Source organism: Gossypium hirsutum, chromosome A07, assembly GCF_007990345.1.
Source record: "Gossypium hirsutum isolate 1008001.06 chromosome A07, Gossypium_hirsutum_v2.1, whole genome shotgun sequence".
NCBI classification, from domain to species: Eukaryota; Viridiplantae; Streptophyta; class Magnoliopsida; order Malvales; family Malvaceae; genus Gossypium; species Gossypium hirsutum.
The window spans coordinates 16,465,850-16,484,533 of NC_053430.1; the positions used below are offsets into that span (position 1 = coordinate 16,465,850).

An 18,684-nucleotide genomic window follows, 5' to 3' on the forward strand; every position below is an offset into this window, starting at 1 on the left:
CCAACAAGATTATTACCTCATCCCCTGTTTGATTTGTTGGAAATAATTGTAGCCATATACATGAAGGTAAAGGAAAAGTTTAGGTAAAATATTGACTTTTAAAAAGTATAGAAGCATATTGAGCAACGTTGCATGTGGGAAATTTGGTTAGATTTTGGAAGTGAATAGCAACATTACTGAATCCTTTGTGCCTAAAATTGTACGTCTTTCACGTGCTGGGTTCCATAAGTGTTGTGCTTACCTTCCACAATATATATATATATATATATTTGGAGATGAAATTTCTTCACCTTATGCATTCCATGGCCAAATGTTCCTATGTATGGTTGATTTAAATATAGTAAATATTGATAATCTTACGCAAAGAATCATATCTGCGCAAAACAAACTTGTTGATTACAACGTGAAAATGTCGAGGATATAAAATTAAATAACGTAGCAAAGCCTAGAGAGGGGTTGAAGGAATAATTCCCATCATTTCAAAGTCAAATTGCTTTAAATATCTCATGGGGTTTGACTGCTTTCAAAACGTTCTTTATTGTATCCTTAAAATAACTATTATTTGATTGACTAAACAAACAAGACCGCATAGCACAGTGGATTAGCGCGTTTGACTTCGGATCATAAGGGCGTGGGTTCGACTCCCACTGTGGTCGGTTTGTTTTTATTTTAATTGGGCCGGCTCTCAATCTTTTTGACGCTATTGCTGTTGCTTCTATTTTGGGTTAAATTATAAATTTTGTGGAGAGAATTGGACTGACCCAATCCAGCAAAATAAAACACAACATCTTACTCCACACGTGTAAATTTTGGAAAAATATTTTGGGTTTTAAATCTTCATTTTGGGGAGGAAACTAGTTGGAAAACCCAAATTTGATATTGAAGCTCAAGCTGAAGCCTAGCTTTCGACTTTTAACAATTTTCCTTTTACCCAAATTCATCAAATATTTGCACTAAAGTGTGTATTTAAAGAAGTTGTATTTGATGGTAAGATCTTTTACTTTCAGAAAAGAGTTTAACATATTAAGTTTTAGTACGCCTCTTATTCAATCCCGAATGAATGTGATGGACAATGGTATACTAGAAAGAAAATTTTAGGGGAAAAGCGATAATAAAGATGCTAATTCCATAGTATGCAAAGATTTTATGGCTAAATCATTAAGTGTAGTATGATGGTTGTTTATCTCATCCTTTAATTATATGATCGAATTCTATCTTTACTTATGAGAATGAAACGCATTTCATAACTAATTGTTTATTTCTTCAAAGAACTCTCGTGACAAGAGGATTAATTATTGTTATTGATGGTGAATATGATCAAAATTTTTTATAGGTAATTAAAGTGAAAGATAAAATGTTTTTCCGACCATGACGATGATTGATGCAACCGATTCCTTGCTCTCAAAAAGGTGAAAACCTACATTTAACATTTTCATTGAATAAGAATGACCTAGCTACACATTTTTTAACCTTTCAGAAAAGGATCGTCTGGTTCAGTTCCCTATCAATTAAGGTAACTTCGCATACAAGTTAATGGTGTGTAAGTGCTTCATATTTAATAGTATTTTTTAAAAGAAAGGTTGAGCTGCTTTCTAAGGTAAAATACTACTGGTTGATTTTGGAATTAAATTACAAACAAAGATAAAATCAACTTTTCACATTAACCTAACCAAATGTTAACATGTAGAATTTAAGACTGGTTCATAAAATAAATGTCTGCAGTTCGAATTTAGGGTTGTTTAATATTATTTTTAAAAAGTATTTTTGAGATAAAAATACTTTTGAAATAAAAATATTTTTAAAATTATTTAAAAAAAATGTTTTGCAAAAATATTTTTTTAATCAAGAATAAAAATAGAAAATTTTAATTTTTTGTTTAAAAGCGTTTTCTAATTCAAGAATACTTTTGAGAAATGCTAAACTAAGATTAATATTATTAACATACAAGTATAATTGTTGGACGTAGGAGAAAGAACAACTTGTTGACCAGTGGTTACCCACAATATTATCTACTGTTTTTTATTACAAAAAGTTGCATGAAATGAAAGTGATAGAGGTCACAAGAGAAGGACAATGAAACTGAGAACAAATGAAGTGGGTCGTCCTTTATATTAATTACCATGAATAAGTTAGAGAATAACAATGGATATCTTAGTTTATTGAAATAAAATAGGATTAATTTATACATATTGTGAAGCTGCTTCCGCTCTGCCGGTGCCCATCCCATATTCCCCGGTCTATTGTTAATCATCATGGGGATTCAAATTTTGATATTATTTTAATAGACTGAATCAGATTACTGGAGTGTTAATAGACTAAATTGAGAATTTCAATTTTACGTCACCACTTTAAAAACATGGTACAAAATAATTGCATATGAATAAATTGGATTAAATCTTGCCTTATAATTTATTTATAAGTATATCTAAGGTGATTAAATTATTAGTAACTTTACATTTTAATTACTCAATTTTAATAAGTTATAAAATGACAAATAAACTATTCGAAAGTTTTCATTTAAGTTACTGGACTATTAAAATAGGCGTTGTATGACTGTTTCTATTTGTACTGCCTACACTAATAGAACAACGCTCACGTTCCCCTTCTCTTTTACATTACAGTTTATTTTTTTCTATGAAACAACCTTGAATATTGGAATCTGTGAACTAAAATCCAAACAACTTTCTTCTTTTATCTCTGACACTGATCGTCAGATCGGTTTGGATCTAAAGAATGTTCTTCTACTTGTCGATGAATATTGATTCACCATATCGATTGTCGAATCGTCGTTTGGAGCTTGCTAACTAGAGTTTTTTTTAAGGAAAAAAAATCTCAATAGCCAATGACTTAATTAAAAATTCCAAATAATTTAGTGACTTAAATGAAAACTTTTAAAAATTTAGCGACCATTTTGTAACTTCTTAAAATTAAACTTACTACATTGAATGTAATTTACCCATATTTAAAATTTTTCCCTCTCTTTCCCTTTCTCTCTCCTTAATCCACCTATTACAAAAACGGATTAGTTGGCCTTATCAAGATCCTTTATTACTCTTTTGTAACTCTATTTCAGCTTTTCTTCCTCAAAACTATACCATATTTACTTCAACAAAACTTCAGTGTGTCATGAAGGGAATGCATCTTTTCTGTGCTTCTCCAGCTTCCATAGCCACCTGCTCACGCTTGGACCATCGCTCCATGGTCCGCCATGGCCATAGGCCTCTTGATCCTCAAAAGTCTAAACCATATTCACCTTGCTCATCACAACTGCGCCTATAATTCCTACGACTAGAAACAAGCCTGTTAAGCCAAGTGATGTACGTCGTAAAAGCTCAGCCCATATTCATGATCTAACTAGTCCTCCAACCAACGGTTCCACCAGATATCTTCTAAGTGATAGGCCCTTTATCGATTGTTTATCAGACTCTGACCATGTCCCAGCAAAGCCTAAGCATGTGGTGGTTTTGCGGGTATCAATCCACTGCAAAGGATGTAAAGGAAAAGTAAGGAAACAAATCCCGAAAATGGAAGGTCAGTTTCAGCAACAGATTGAAAAGCTTTTGCTTATATTATCTGACCATGCTTTTGTAACATGTTTCTTAATGTTAAAGCAAAGCATAAAACCCAAAGTAGTTATTATTGGTCGTAAAGAAAAATGCAGTATCATATTAGAAGCTAGGTAGACATGGTGTTATTCAACATTTGTTTTGTTTGCAGGAGTGACATCATTTAGTATAGATTTGGCCACAAAGAAAGTGACGGTAATTGGCGATGTAATACCTTCAAGCGTTCTAGAAAGCGTGTCCAAGGTGAAGAATGCCCGGCTCTGGTCATCTCCATCTGCATCTCCACCCGTGGTCAAACCAATTACTGATTAATATTACTCGAATTCCAAACCTGCTGGATGTAATCTCTAATAATGCTATAAGAATTTGCAGTTGGTGTGGATCCCATGTCTACATGCATGCTTATATACAAAACCGTAACGTAAATTAATCCGATGTAAGCTTTTAGGATTATTATCGTATCATAACCTTTGTTTTATTTAGATTATTCAAAGATAAAGAGGATGTTGAGTAATCCCTAAATTGGATTAATATTGCATTGTAGAAAACCCTAAATTGGGTAACCCCTCTCTTTTATAATTTGTTTTTGGTTAATTATGTCATAGGTCTATGTACTCTTCATAAACTTAAAATTTGATCCATATTCTTTTATTTTGAGAATTTAGTCCTTTTACCTTTTAGATTTTAAAATTAAGATCCGATTGTTAACATTATTAAAATTATTGGTGTTACATTTTGAAATTAAAAAAAAAACTCATTTTGTTGGCATTATAACTGAAAAAATGACATTTTAATGAACTTTAATCTAATAAAATAAATTTAATAATATTAAAAATTAAACCTAAATTTAAAAATCTGAAAAAATAAAGTGACTAAATTCCTAAAAACAAAAGTAAAATGACTACAAACGGCTTGAACTGGAAAAAACTAACCCAGGCCTTTATCTGTGTTATATTGTTTTTGGATACAGTGGGCTTGGCCCGTGACTTTGAGCCACTGGAAACTAGAGTGAATTTGAAAACCCTATCTATATAAACCCTAATTTCTTCTTCGCCTGTTACTAGCAAACCCTAACGGCTCCGCTTCTTCATCGACAGGTCTCTCTTGCTGCCCTATTTTATCTTATATTTTTCATTTCCCTATTTTCTGTTTCGAAGTGATTTCGGCTTTTTTATATATAAAAATTGATTTTCTTTGTTCTGCTTTAGGGTTTACAAGGGTTTGAGGCAGCCGCAACCAATGGCCCCCAAAGGTATTTTGGATTTGAATTTTATTGATTCTGAACATTATACTCTGCTTCTACATAATTTTTCTTCGTAATCCTTGTTTATAGAATTTTGTAATTTATATTGATTGTCGTGTGTAAATTATGTAGTTGAGAAGAAATCAGATCCAAAGGCACAGGCCTTGAAAGCAGCGAAAGCAGTGAAATCTGGAGCCACATTTAAGAAGAAGGCCAAGAAGATCCGAACCAAGGTTACATTCCACAGGCCAAGGACCTTGAAGAAGGATAGGACCCCAAAGTACCCACGCATTAGTGCTCCACCAAGGAACAAGCTTGATCATTATCAGATTCTCAAGTTTCCCCTCACGACTGAGTCTGCAATGAAGAAGATTGAAGACAACAACACTTTGGTTTTCATTGTTGACATTCGTGCTGATAAGAAGAAGATTAAAGATGCTGTCAAGAAGATGTATGATATTCAGGCCAAGAAAGTTAACACCTTGATCAGGTAATCTTTTATAATAGTATACCCACTACAACTTATTTCATATAGCCCAAGAATGAGTAGCGGTTTGATATAATTGTTACTACTACAGTTTGTAGACTAGTAAGATCTTTGATATTCATTGAATATTTGGTTCGGTGTATGCTAAATGTGAAGAACTGCAAAAGAATAATACATTGGTTGTGTATGTTTTCGAAATCTAATTATCAACTTTGAGATCATTTCTCTGTTGATTTGCTTTAGAGCAACGGTTTTCTTTGTTTTCTGCAGTATTACATACATTTGCTTGCTTGTGTTCTGCAATTAGGCTTCTTGACGACTCATTTGTTTCATCTCTTCATATTCATCTGATGTCTACAGCTTTAGTGTTTTAGATATTAATTTTTTGGTTATGTTTCTCTTAATCCAGGCCTGATGGAACAAAGAAAGCATATGTTAGGTTGACACCCGAATACGATGCCTTGGACGTTGCAAACAAAATTGGTATTATCTAGGCTAGTTGGTAGCTACCTTGTTGAGCATTTATTTTCCTTTTGTTTGCAAAGAGAAATTATTTCGAGACATTGAGCAGGTATTTTTATTTTTATTAGCACTTAAAAGTTTGTAATATTGCATTGTTGTTGCCAATTAGCCATCTCTGGTTCAACTTAAGACAGAAGGTGATTTTTGATTTACATGCTTTGGGGCATTTGTTTAAAAATGGTTCACTGCTTGAATGTTAGCTATTTATACAAAACCGTAGTTATAGGGGCCACCTTTTGAATCAAATCTCTGGTTCAGCCCCAAAAGATCTTCTATCTATAAAGTCACCAAAATTGCGAACGTCTAAACAGAACATTCAGGCCTTTCTGTTAGATTGAAAACACTTGATCTGCAAAGTGGGCAGCTTGAGTGTGATCGAAACCATGTGTCGATGCAAGAAACGTGGAAGGCATGTGTGCAACTTGATAAATGTTTTAGCCATTCTCCTTCTTCAAACTCAGCCAAACAAACTGCACAATCAGTGTTGCTCGGCCACTGCGGTTCTTTATTTCCCTTCTTGAATTGAGATATTGGAAGGGAGTTGAGAACAGTAGATTCCAGTGCATTGCTCTGAGGTTGTGAAGAAGGATTGTCAAAGTTGCTCTGATCACTTAGAATCCGGCTTTGAAGCTGATTTCTGGGGAATATTGCAGCATTAAATTCACGGCAGAGTCGTCTCAAAACCGTGTAGGAACTAAGTAGCATGAAGATGATAGAAACAATAGCAACTGAGAGAATTAGCAAGGGATTCCACTTCGGTGGTTGTGGCGCTAAAGCTGGAGCTGAAGAGGGAGACATGCTATACATGGTGAAATGTAAAATAAAAGCATGCAAAAGGGCTTTGAACGAAGGTAAGTTGCTGAATTTATTGAAGCTAATCCTTTAACCTAGATTGAGAAGAGCTCTTTTCATAGGAATATATGCCATGATCGTTTAGCCGAAGGGGAACGGTTAAATCTAAGGAGGAACAAGTAAAGACATTGGGGCAGTGGCGATAATATTAAGTTTTGCTCTTATTCCATCTGCCGCCAAATAGTTTACAAACATCTTAGACACTGACAATTTTAACTGTGAAGACAAAAATCAGGGATAACATCTTCCCATTCCCTTCCCAATATGCTTGCCAAAATTTTTTATTGTTGTATTATTTTTTTGAATTCAAATGAACTAATATTTAAAAAATAGAGTTCATTTTTTATTAATAAATTTCAATAAATTTATTTATTATTTCATAATAATATTTTTTTAATGTTAAATTAAACAAATTTGAAATTATGGTAATTTTATTAACATCAAAATTTTTTTGGGTGTTTTTTATGTTGGTTTTACGTTCTCTGGGATTCTGGGATTCTGGGATTCATCTCAAGTTTGTTGGAGTTGAGTTTTAGGCAATGAATAGAATACTCGGAAGATCTTGATTACATATGGTTAGATTTCCATGTGGGTGTGTAGTTTTGGGGTTTCAGTTTCAAAGTCAGCTTTACTTTTTGTGATAGTTTCAATTTGCTTGATTACTTTTGATATAGCTTTGTTGGAGTTATATGCTCTTCTCTTTATTGTGGTTTTGTGTGATAATCTTGTAGAAAAATCTTTTAAAGTATAATGAAGCTTTTGAGTGGATTTATAGTCATGTGATTTTTACCTTTTGCTTTAAGAGGAGTTTTTCACATAAAAAGAATCCATCTCATTTGATTTTTTACTTGTGGTTATAATGCTTTATTTTGTATTGATCTTAGAGGTCTTCAAAAGCGTCCTGGCGAGATTTTCCTAAAAAATATTGCAGCATTAAATCGACAGCAGAGTGATTCTATGACAGATTTGTGTTGAAATGATGAAGAAATCGAGTGAGTTACGATACAAAGAAAGGTATGGAGCAGCTGAGAAAATATAACTCTAATACTCAGACGAGAGGATCTCATTATTTATACAACCTTATTATTGTTAGATTCAATAAAGATGGATTGATGTAACACAATTCTCAAACTCACATTCGCTAAATACAAATATAACAACACTGCAACACTGATTTATTGACGAATTGACCGATCACAGTCACACACTAACTTCACATAACCTGCCCCTTACTTATGCTTAAGTTTTGATACCACTAAGATGATACAAACAATAGCAGCTGATACAATTACCAAGGGATTCGCCAGGAAGATGACACACATTATAGTAACTGAGAAACTTACCCATGGATTCCGCTGCGATGGTTGTGACGGTGGAACTGCAGCTGAAGGTGGCATGCTTTGCTATATATAAATTATAACCAAGATATAGGTGAAATTGTGAAAAATAAAAGCATGCAATGAATTTATTATTGGAGCTAATCCTTGACACCGGATTGAAAAAAAAAAAAAAAACCATTCAGAGCCAGAGATCATTGGAAGGTCAGCCCCGCTGGTTCGCGGAAACGGGGAACGGTTAAACCTAAGGAGGATAAAGTAATGACAGCCTTGCAAGGCATTGGTGATAATATTTAAGATTCTATTGAAATCATGCAAAGGGGATTTGAATGACAATATAAATTAGGAAAACTAGCAAAAAAGAAATACTGTTCACAAAAAGTGTTAAGACATTATTTAACATATTAAAATGTCCTTCAAAAAAAAAAATCTCCTTTGCTCTTTAGAAAGATATTTAGATGCCAGTTTCTCAAATCAAATTTTAATTTTGTTGGTGGTGGTGTCAATCTTTAAGCTGATTGTGTCCATTTCACACCATCGCAATTTTTGATTGGTCAACTCTGTTTTCTCTTAAAATAATAGTGGTTTTAATTTTCGCTTTTTAGTTTTTTGTCATGTTTTCATAGATCTATTGGGAATTATTTTTGGAGAGTTTTATCATGGTAAAGTACGATGATGGGGTTCAAAAAATTAGAACCCGAGATGATGATGAAAAGAGAATAGTTTATTTGAGATTTGACTTTTTGTGCATCACTATGTGGTGAGTCTCTTGAGGCTCTTGGCTTGAGGCTCTTGGCAATAGTTTTGAAGATCATCGTTAGGTTGGTCTGATGATGGTAAAACTAAGATGCAATTTTTAGCGATTTGATCAAAGTAATATATCTTTGGTTTGTTTCTGAATACTTTGAGTATTGCGGTTACTGTCAATTTATCTTTCTCCTCTTTTGAAAATATTATGCAAATATGATATTAGTATATTAATTTGTTACTGTCAATTTATCTTTCTCCTCTTTTGAAAATATTATGCAAATATGATATTAGTATATTAATTTATAATATCTTATTTATCATTTGTACTATATATTACACTTTTGTACCTTATTATTTATGATTCTTATTAATAATATTTTATTTTAAAAAACACACGATATTAACTTAAAATAGAATGAGGTGTATCATGTTGAACCTGTTAGAAATTTATAAAATAAATCTACAATATAGCTTAATAAACCAGGATCTATCATGTCAAATCATTAAGAATAAATCAAGAACAAAACTAGATGCGGAAGCGTACCTCAATCCATGGATTCCTTGAAACTTTTTGGGACTTGGGGATTTGATCTTCCAAATTAGCACACAAGAAATTCAGAGAATATCTGCTCTCTCTTTCCTAATGCTGGGATATTAGAAAAGATATATTGTGTATAATTTGGGGACCATAACCCTAATATTTATAACCTTAGCATATTAGTTCTAATCAAATTCTAATTAGCCCATCATTAATTAGAATTTGATTAGAAGAGTATCTACACATATTTGACCCATACTTTATTTAATAATTAAAAGCCCAATAAAATTCTAACCAAATTAGATCACTTTTAATTTGGGCTAACCTATTATGATAGTAAATAATAACATGTAATTATCCTTATTATATATGTGATGTCCAAATTTTCCAACAATCTCCCACTTGGACCACATATATATACTAATTACTTTATAATTACATGTCATTATATAACCTTATGAGCTCAAAATTTTACTATCATATCCGAAAGGCATTCCGTACAATCTCGTCCATTAATTATGTTAACATAGAACCGAGACGACTTTTGTTACAAATATCGTAACTAAATCCATCCATGATCACGTATATTAAAACAACCAAATGACATAGATCAAGTATGGATGTGTAGCATGGAAATTACATGCAATATGATCTAAAAATGTCTATTTCCAACTGGTCCTCCTTAGTGAGATCAAACCTTACCAAAATCAGAGTGTGGATAAACTAAATAAACTTTATTTCTGCAGAAAATAAACTTATTATTTTTAAACTGAAATAACTGAAAATATGTCTATAACGTAAAAGCATTTAAAAATACAAACTCCCACTAAAACCAAACATCCTTTAAATGACAATACACTCATATGAGCAATGTGCTCTTATAAAACCTTAGGTGTAGTTCATTAGTAAGCGGATCCACAATCATGGAGTTTGTCCTAATATGCTTTATAATTACCTAACCACTCTGAACTTTTACTTTAACAACTAGGAACTTAAAGTCTATGTGTTTTGACTTTAATGTGCTCCTGTTGCTATTGGAATAAAAGACTGCAATTCGTTTTTACAATTTGCACCTTAGTGACAAAATTTTGTATATACCTGATGATCTCTCACTAATTAGATCTCTGATATGTGAGCCTGTAATCTTTTGTTCTCTAAAAATACCTTATAACCCTTTTGGATGCTATCTAATGGTCCAAACCAGGGTTGCTTAAAATATCTGCCTAACATCCCAATAATATACACAATATTCCAATGTATACAAACCTGAATATACATTAGATTTTTCATTGCTAAAATTTAAAAAATCTTATGCATTTTTGTAATCTCAAAATCATTCTTAGGGCATTGATTGAGGCTATACTTATTATTGACAAGCAGTATGTCATTAACATATAAAACCAAATATAGAACCTTACTCCCACTAAACTTATGGTATATACAATTATCAACAAAATTCATCTCTAAATCGAATGAGATAATCATTTGGTAAATTTTGTAATATTATTGACGAGAAGTCTACTTAAGCCCATAGATGAAGTTCTTTAATCTGCAAATCATTACCTTTGCATCATCAGACACAAAGTTTTTTAATTGCACCATATAAATGTATGATCAATGTTATCATTGAGAAACCATTAACTTAATATTCATCTGATGTAGCTTAATGTCAAAATATTCCACTAAAGTCATTATAACCCTTTCCCTAGTGGACATTTTTAATAACATTCATTCTTGAGGTTGTTGAGTTTGTTCTTCTGGAACAATTACCTTATCTTTAATAGGGAGCTGTTTAACATTGCCTTATTGAGGTTCTAGATTCACTTCTTAATCAATGATAGGTATGAGAACCTAAACATCATCTAAAAACAGTGTCTCTAACCTTATTTCTCCCTCCAAACTCAACATTCTAAAGAATGTTACAATTCTCGTCTAAAAAATATTACTAATTGTGGGATCATAAAATTCATAGCCCTTAGATCGCTCAGTATTTCCTTGACCCTTATACTTTATAGACATCAAAGAAGTTAGAAATGATGTCATTTTAACTTTATCGTTTTTAGCCAAACGTTTCTTAATTTCGTCAAGGAAACCTTGGCCTGAGTAATCTTTTCAGATTCTATGCCCTTAAAGCCTTCTAAAATGTTGTGCTTCATGATCATTAGACTCATGCAATTTGAACGATTCCACCTCTCAAAATCCCTTTTAACATAGGGGGTGCTTTCTGCAGTGAGAGGTGCAGGTCGTTCTTCCCTTAGTGCAAGGTCTATGTCCATACAGCCAAGCACTATAAGTAAGTGCCTTTTCCATTCATTGAAATTAGTCCCATTAAGCATGAATATAGAATTTTTATTAGCAGATATTGTAGCAGTAGAATATGAATTAGCTGAATATAGAACAAAAAAATAAAATAAAAAGCCCACATCAATATTCATAAGTAAACAATAAATTCAGGATAATGGCTAATCCCATCTCAAGATACTAAACACAACATTAATATCAAGTCTTTGGACAGTAATATTAACAGTAAGCGGTACTCTTGTTGTAGCAATCAAACATTGACAATAAACTATGTCAAACAATGAATTAATCTTTGGACTAACTTATTGCTCACATAAAATACCTTATAATTGTCACACATTTATCACCACAGATGTCGTTGTAATTCTGCCAAATATTAACTTACCTTTAGGTCAATTAATAAACGCATGGATCACAAAAACATATAACCATCTTAATATTTCAAATAAACTAATCTACACAAAAGAGGTCACTTTGGCGGCATTTTGTTTCAACTAATTTATTTAAAATATTAGACATCTTTAATTAAAAGCTAAAATCTGAATTTATTTGTTTCAAAATATTTACCTTAATTTCATCTTTCAATCAAATTAAAAGATGATAATATATATTTATTAATATTTATCCCAAAACAACATATAGTGATGTTGGCAAATATAATAATAGCTGAATAAATCAAATAATCTCACATAAGACTTTAAATTTAAACTAAAATAATTTGAATAAAGGAAAACCTCATATCAAGATATCGGACACTCCATTAATATTTCATCTTTGGACAAAATATTAACTTGTAAGTGATATCTTGGTGGAGTAATTAAACATTGACAATAAGACAATAAACTATGTCAAACAATGAATTAATCTTTGGACTAACTTATTGCTCACATAAAATACCTTATAATTGTCACACATTTATCACCACAGATGTCGTTGTAATTCTGCCAAATATTAACTTACCTTTAGGTCAATTAATAAACGCATGGATCACAAAAACATATAACCATCTTAATATTTCAAATAAACTAATCTACACAAAAGAGGTCACTTTGGCGGCATTTTGTTTCAACTAATTTATTTAAAATATTAGACATCTTTAATTAAAAGCTAAAATCTGAATTTATTTGTTTCAAAATATTTACCTTAATTTCATCTTTCAATCAAATTAAAAGATGATAATATATATTTATTAATATTTATCCCAAAACAACATATAGTGATGTTGGCAAATATAATAATAGCTGAATAAATCAAAATAATCTCACATAAGACTTTAAATTTAAACTAAAATAATTTGAATAAAGGAAAACCTCATATCAAGATATCGGACACTCCATTAATATTTCATCTTTGGACAAAATATTAACTTGTAAGTGATATCTTGGTGGAGTAATTAAACATTGACAATAAGAACATGTCGAATAATAAATCTTTCTTTGGGCCAATTTATTACTCACATGTAAAACCGAATAACCGTCACATGTTTATTACCATAGTTGCACATGTAATATTATTAACCTTCATTTGGGCCAATCAATATTAACATAACTTAAGTTACATGCACACAAACTTTTATATTTTAAAACAAAATAATTTATACAAAAAAATCATTTTGGTGACTTTTTGCTTCAATTAAGTTATTTTAAAATATATATAAACATACCAATATTCAAATTTAAATTTCCCCAATAGTCAAATGTCAAAACTATTTTTTTATTGCTTTATAGACTCTGAAATAACCCAAAATAAGGTTGTTTTAATAATGCAATAAAAAACCGAAAACTTTAATTTTTTTTACTATTTCTTTTTTTTTCTTCTAAAATCATATATCAAAACCAAACAGAAATAATGTAGTGGTTCAAAGCCAAATAATTAACAAGCACATGTATTCATAATTTTGGCATGGATAAAAACACCAAAGCAATTCACGCATATACATGTATTCATAATCAATTAGAAAAACTTACCCTAAATTTACCATGTAAATCCAAAGTTGTATTTATGATTAAACAGATATTCACATAAATACTTGAAAAATATTTTCAAGCCAATAAATCTCAAAAAACAAAATCTTAATAGTTGGCATATCCCATAATTCATACAATAAACCATATCATCATAATTTAACCAAATATTTAGAATCATAAGATGCCAAAACCTAAGATTATATAACCAAATTTAAGACCAAAATATTTAAATATGTATATAGTTGACATGAATTTGCACCAAAGCACCCATAAAATTGAATATGTAACCAAAACAAAAAAATTAACTTCAATGATATCCATCAAAACTTAATTTAACCAATTAAACTATAAAAGATATCTTATTGAATAATGGTTATAAACGTCTGTTCACACAAACTATAATCATGCATTAATCCTCAAAATCATTGATATGCATATAATATATATACACACACAAATATAAAAATAATACTGGCTTGCCTTACATATTTCATGTAAACTCAAATTTATATTCATGACTAAAAACATTATTATAAAACTTTTTTATACTCACAAATACTTAAAAAAAATCCATAACCACAAAATATAAAAAGAATCCTAAATTATATAAAAGTCTTTATATGCGCAACTACTTATGAAAATTCATAACCACCATATTTTAAAAAAAAAATCCCAAATATTTTAATTTTAGTCAGATTCCATAAAGACTAAAACTTACATAAAATAATTATAAAAGAAACCAAAAGTAATCATTTGTATATATGAATTAAATTCATCATAAATAAAGATAAAAGATGATGATTCAATATATATTCAACTACAAACAGAAAATTTAAAACAAATAGTACAAAAAAAATATCTTATCAAGTGAACAACTTTCAAAGCCAATTATACATCTCAATTGGAATTCTTCAATTGCAAAAAAGTTATAAGTATGTAATTTTAATTTAATAATGACTTTACCAAAACTTATAAAATAATTGTGTGAAAAGAAGAGAAAGAAATCTCACAAATCAATTTTTATCAATTGATTATAAATAAATATATAAACTTTCATCTTTCGAATAGCATATGCAAATATTAAACTAGATTATATTTATAAAACTTTAAAACTTTATTTAAACAATCAAAACCCAAAAATTTATCAAGAATCTCAAAGATTCAACATAATATATAATTAAAATATCAAATCCATAAAATTAGAAAAAAGAAAAACGAATCAATCCAAAATTAATAAATAATCAATTCATTCTCAATGATTCAACATGACAAAGCTTTGATACCACTTGTTAGAAATTTATAAAATAAATCTACAATATAACTTAATAAACCAGGATCTGTCATGTCAAATCATTAAGAATAAATCAAGAACAAAACTAGATGCGGAAGCGTACCTGAATCCATGGATTCCTTGAAACTTTCTAGGACTTGGGGATTTGATCTTCCAAATTAGCACATAAGAAATTCAGAGAATATCTGCTCTCTCTTTCCTAATGATGGGATATTAGAAAAGATATATTGTGTATAATTTGGGGACTATAACCCTAATATTTATAACCTTAGCATATTAGTTCTAATCAAATTCTAATTAGCCCATCATTAATTAGAATTTGATTAGAAGAGTATCTACACATATTTGACTCATACTTTATTTAATAATTAAAAGCCCAATAAAATTCTAACAAAATTAGATCACTTTTAATTTGGGCTAACTTATTATGATAGTAAATAATAACATGTAATTATCCTTATTATATATGTGATGTCCAAATTTTCCAACAGAACCAACCCATTATAGATTAAAAAAACACAACATTTTCTTTTAACCCGACCCATTTCATATCTTATTCATCACTTAAATGTGATTATTGGAATTTTTTAAATTATAATGAATTTGATAAATACATTACATCATCTTTTAAATTAATATTGTTTCATTTTATTATAAAATTCCATCTCATAAAATTAATACTTTCTTTTTATAATGTACAACAACTAATCACTTTAAAATTACAATTCATAAATTAGGATTTAAACTATACTCTTTTTTTTCCGTATTAAATTTTTTTATCATAAATGATACTTAAACTAGTTTTCTTTCCTTAAATTGATACCTCCATTAATCAAACCACCCACAAATTAGTACCTAAACCATTTCTCCCAAGTTGGTACTTAAACTTTTTCTTTTTGGTCACAAGTACCTCAACCATTATTCCTACTTATTTTACACCAAAATGTTATATCCATTAAAAAAATAGTCAATCATAGACCGCCACATCATATAAATCCATTAAAGAAATAGTCAATCATAGAGTGCCACATCATGTAAACATTTAAAAATAATTTTTTAAATTCTTTTATTGGTGTTTTCTTTTCTTTTACCTTATTTCTCTCTCTTTATTTTTTTTCTATTTTTTCCCTTTTTTTTCTTAGTTCTTCTTTTATAATATCTAGCAATGTAGAAATTGCTCAAAATTTGCCCTCCCAAGGATGAGACGAGACACTGGTGATTAAGTCTGTTTTCGAATTTCCCCGCCTGCTTGCTCGACTTAACGGGTTTACTTAACTTAACAGGATCAAAAAAGTTCATTCTTTCATTAAAATCAATATTTTTAGAATTAGACCGAATTGGCCAATTAGACTGGTTTGATTGGGAATCGGCCAAGGTACTACTTCAGATATAGGGGTTGAACCGATTGACTTATGAATTGGTACAGGTCGGTTGAATTGGTTTTTTCTATTTTGAAAATATTTAGGTACCAAAATGAGAAAAACAAGCATAATTGAAGTACCAATTTGAAGGTTAACTTTTTTTTAATAAACTCAACAATTTGATTAACGAAGGTGTGAACTTAGAGATACGTTATGACAAAAAAAGGAATTTAAAGATGAAGATAGAAATATGTATAATTTAGATAGTAATATTCAATATTAGTTTGTAGTGATAGTTAAAAGGAATGAAAAAAATTGCATTTAGTTTGAGTAGCAATTGTAATAAGGATTATAGTCAATTTACACGGAAATTAAAAGAAATATAGTTATAACGGAAAATTATAGTCAGTTGTAATAAGAAGACTATTATACATCCATACCTCATACTTAATTTTTTTTTTTAATTTTAAATTATGTTTTTAATCAATGAAAATTAAATAATATATTTAATTAAATTTACAAATACAATGTTCAAATAAAATAATATTAATATTTTATATAAAATTTAAACATTCTAACTAAAATTTATTATTTCTATTTCATTTAGGAATATAATTAATTATATTAAAATTTAAAATAAGAGGATGCTATAGAGAACTAATTTAATAAAGAGTATACTTCATACTTTATCATTGATGTTGTCATAGATAAAGGGTAAAAATAATACATAAAAGATCGATTCTTCAACAAACTAGATTGTTATGTGACATAATGTTAGAGAACTGACTGTATATATTTTTCTACTAAATTGATGATGCGTCATGAATCAACTAAAAATTTGACTAAGACAAGTGCACATATCAATTAATAGTATAACAACGGTGAGTAAAGATATCGTTCCCACAAAGACTAAAATTATTAGTAATTAATGTCTTACTATTATTTAACCAAATATAATAATTTGAGTGATTGATTAAAAACTAAAATTAACTAATGAACACAACAAAGAACATATCAATAAAATAAACAATTAACAATCAAGGAGAGAAATAATACCCAGGAAAGAATTCATCTAGATCTCATCTATCATTATCAATCTAAATTACATAATTTATTTACTTAGTAACTTGAACCGTAAAAATTCCTAAATTATGCTAATATCTCTTTCGATAGTAAGAGCAACTAACTCTAGGTTGATTAATTGAAATTTTTTTCTAATTAAAACCCCTATTATTGCATTAACTTGTGCTATAGATTCCTCTTTTAGATTTGACTCTAATCCCGTAAATTTATGTCGTCCTATTTCTAGGATTGCATGCAACTTCACTCAATTACACAATATCTACTCTTAAATAGTGTCTTTTCCTCCTATGGTTTAAGCACACCAAACATGGATCAATAATCTAGAAATATCAAATCAAGAATTAAGCACACATAATTGAGAACAAGATTTAAGTATTTATTGCATAAAATAAAAATCAAACGACAAAATCCATCATAGGGTTTATCTCCCTAAGTATTTTGAAAATTAGTTTATGATTGAAAAAAACAACAACCAAGATACAATATAACCGAAATAAATAAAGAAACTCATTATAATCTCCTAAGAAATCAACTACAAATCTTCAATCTTAACGGAAATCTAATTCAGAATTAGCTTCAATGGTGTTTTTTGTATTGTTTTCTTGAATATTCTATGACTGCTCTCTCATATATTCTTTTGTCATATATATGTCTTAAAATGCCTGAAAAACTTAAAAATTGAGCTTTTTTACAATTCAGAGTACAAATCTGCTCAATAAACACAGCCTACCACATGGTCACACAATAGCGTGGCCAAGCCGTGTGGAATGAGTCAACCTGTGTGGCTCTTGTAACTTGCTCCAATTTTCGCTTGTTTTGCTCGCAAGTGCTCTATTAATCATTAAAACATGAATTCAAAGGATTAGAAATATAAAATTCACCATTAACATTAAATAATCACCAAAAAAACACATTAAAAACGAGATAAAAATATATTAGTTTTAACACTTATAAATTAAGCATTAGCGTACATCTACATCTATTTTTAAAAACCTCTCCATAACAACCACCTCTACAAATATGAAACAGTACACTAAAAGATACCAATACCAATACATAAAAACGATACCACATTCGGTCAACATCACTAAGTGTGCCTAACAATCAAAAACTTGGGGCCGCCATCCCAAGACAATGTCCATCATCAAATCACCAACCATTCCACTCCAAACGCTTTCATTTACTCATTTACCATCAGTTTCCTTTACCGTACTCACTTTTTCAAAATTTTCCTTCATATCTTTTAATTTGTCCCAAAATAAGTAGTCCCAACGTACTTTCTATTGATATATTCACTGTCATAGTTCTTTGTATTTCAATTTTTGCATATTCAGCTTTAACTGCAAGGATTTTTTAAGGTTCAATTTCATCCAAGAGGATGATGAA

General features: G+C 29.9%; 3 protein-coding genes and 1 non-coding gene across 4 annotated transcripts; 3 read left to right on the forward strand and 1 right to left on the reverse strand.

The window, feature by feature from the left end:
• The first annotated feature begins 582 nt into the window (after window positions 1–582).
• TRNAR-UCG (transfer RNA arginine (anticodon UCG)) lies at window positions 583–656 on the forward strand. Its single transcript has one exon. It is a non-coding gene; the product is annotated as a tRNA-Arg (tRNA).
• A 2,589-nt stretch (window positions 657–3,245) lies between these two features.
• LOC121203658 (protein SODIUM POTASSIUM ROOT DEFECTIVE 2-like) lies at window positions 3,246–4,117 on the forward strand (the record flags this gene model as incomplete). Its single annotated transcript, XM_041074088.1, has 2 exons — window positions 3,246–3,531; window positions 3,718–4,117. Coding segments are annotated over 2 exons (447 nt in total), but the record flags the coding sequence as incomplete, so codon positions are not given.
• Window positions 4,118–4,537: 420 nt separating this feature from the next.
• Window positions 4,538–5,970, forward strand: LOC107941848 (60S ribosomal protein L23A). The gene is made up of 4 exons (XM_016875474.2): window positions 4,538–4,663; window positions 4,775–4,818; window positions 4,942–5,299; window positions 5,706–5,970. Exons 2-4 carry the CDS (start codon window positions 4,806–4,808, stop codon window positions 5,788–5,790), a joined length of 456 nt encoding a protein of 151 aa, XP_016730963.1. The 5' UTR covers window positions 4,538–4,663; window positions 4,775–4,805; the 3' UTR covers window positions 5,791–5,970.
• A 151-nt stretch (window positions 5,971–6,121) lies between these two features.
• On the reverse strand, window positions 6,122–6,625 carry LOC107941841 (RING-H2 finger protein ATL47). Its single transcript, XM_016875463.1, has one exon. The coding sequence runs from the start codon at window positions 6,623–6,625 to the stop codon at window positions 6,122–6,124; it is 504 nt and encodes a 167-aa protein (XP_016730952.1).
• Between the last annotated feature and the right edge of the window lie 12,059 nt (window positions 6,626–18,684).

Coding starts and splice junctions, on each gene's coding strand:
- LOC107941848 (XM_016875474.2), top strand. Junction 5,300..5,705: donor AAAGTTAACACCTTGATCAG/GTAATCTTTTAT, acceptor CTCTTAATCCAG/GCCTGATGGAACAAAGAAAG.
- LOC107941841 (XM_016875463.1), bottom strand. CDS start 6,625: ATGTATAGCATGTCTCCCTCTTCAGCTCCAGCTTTAGCGCCACAACCA.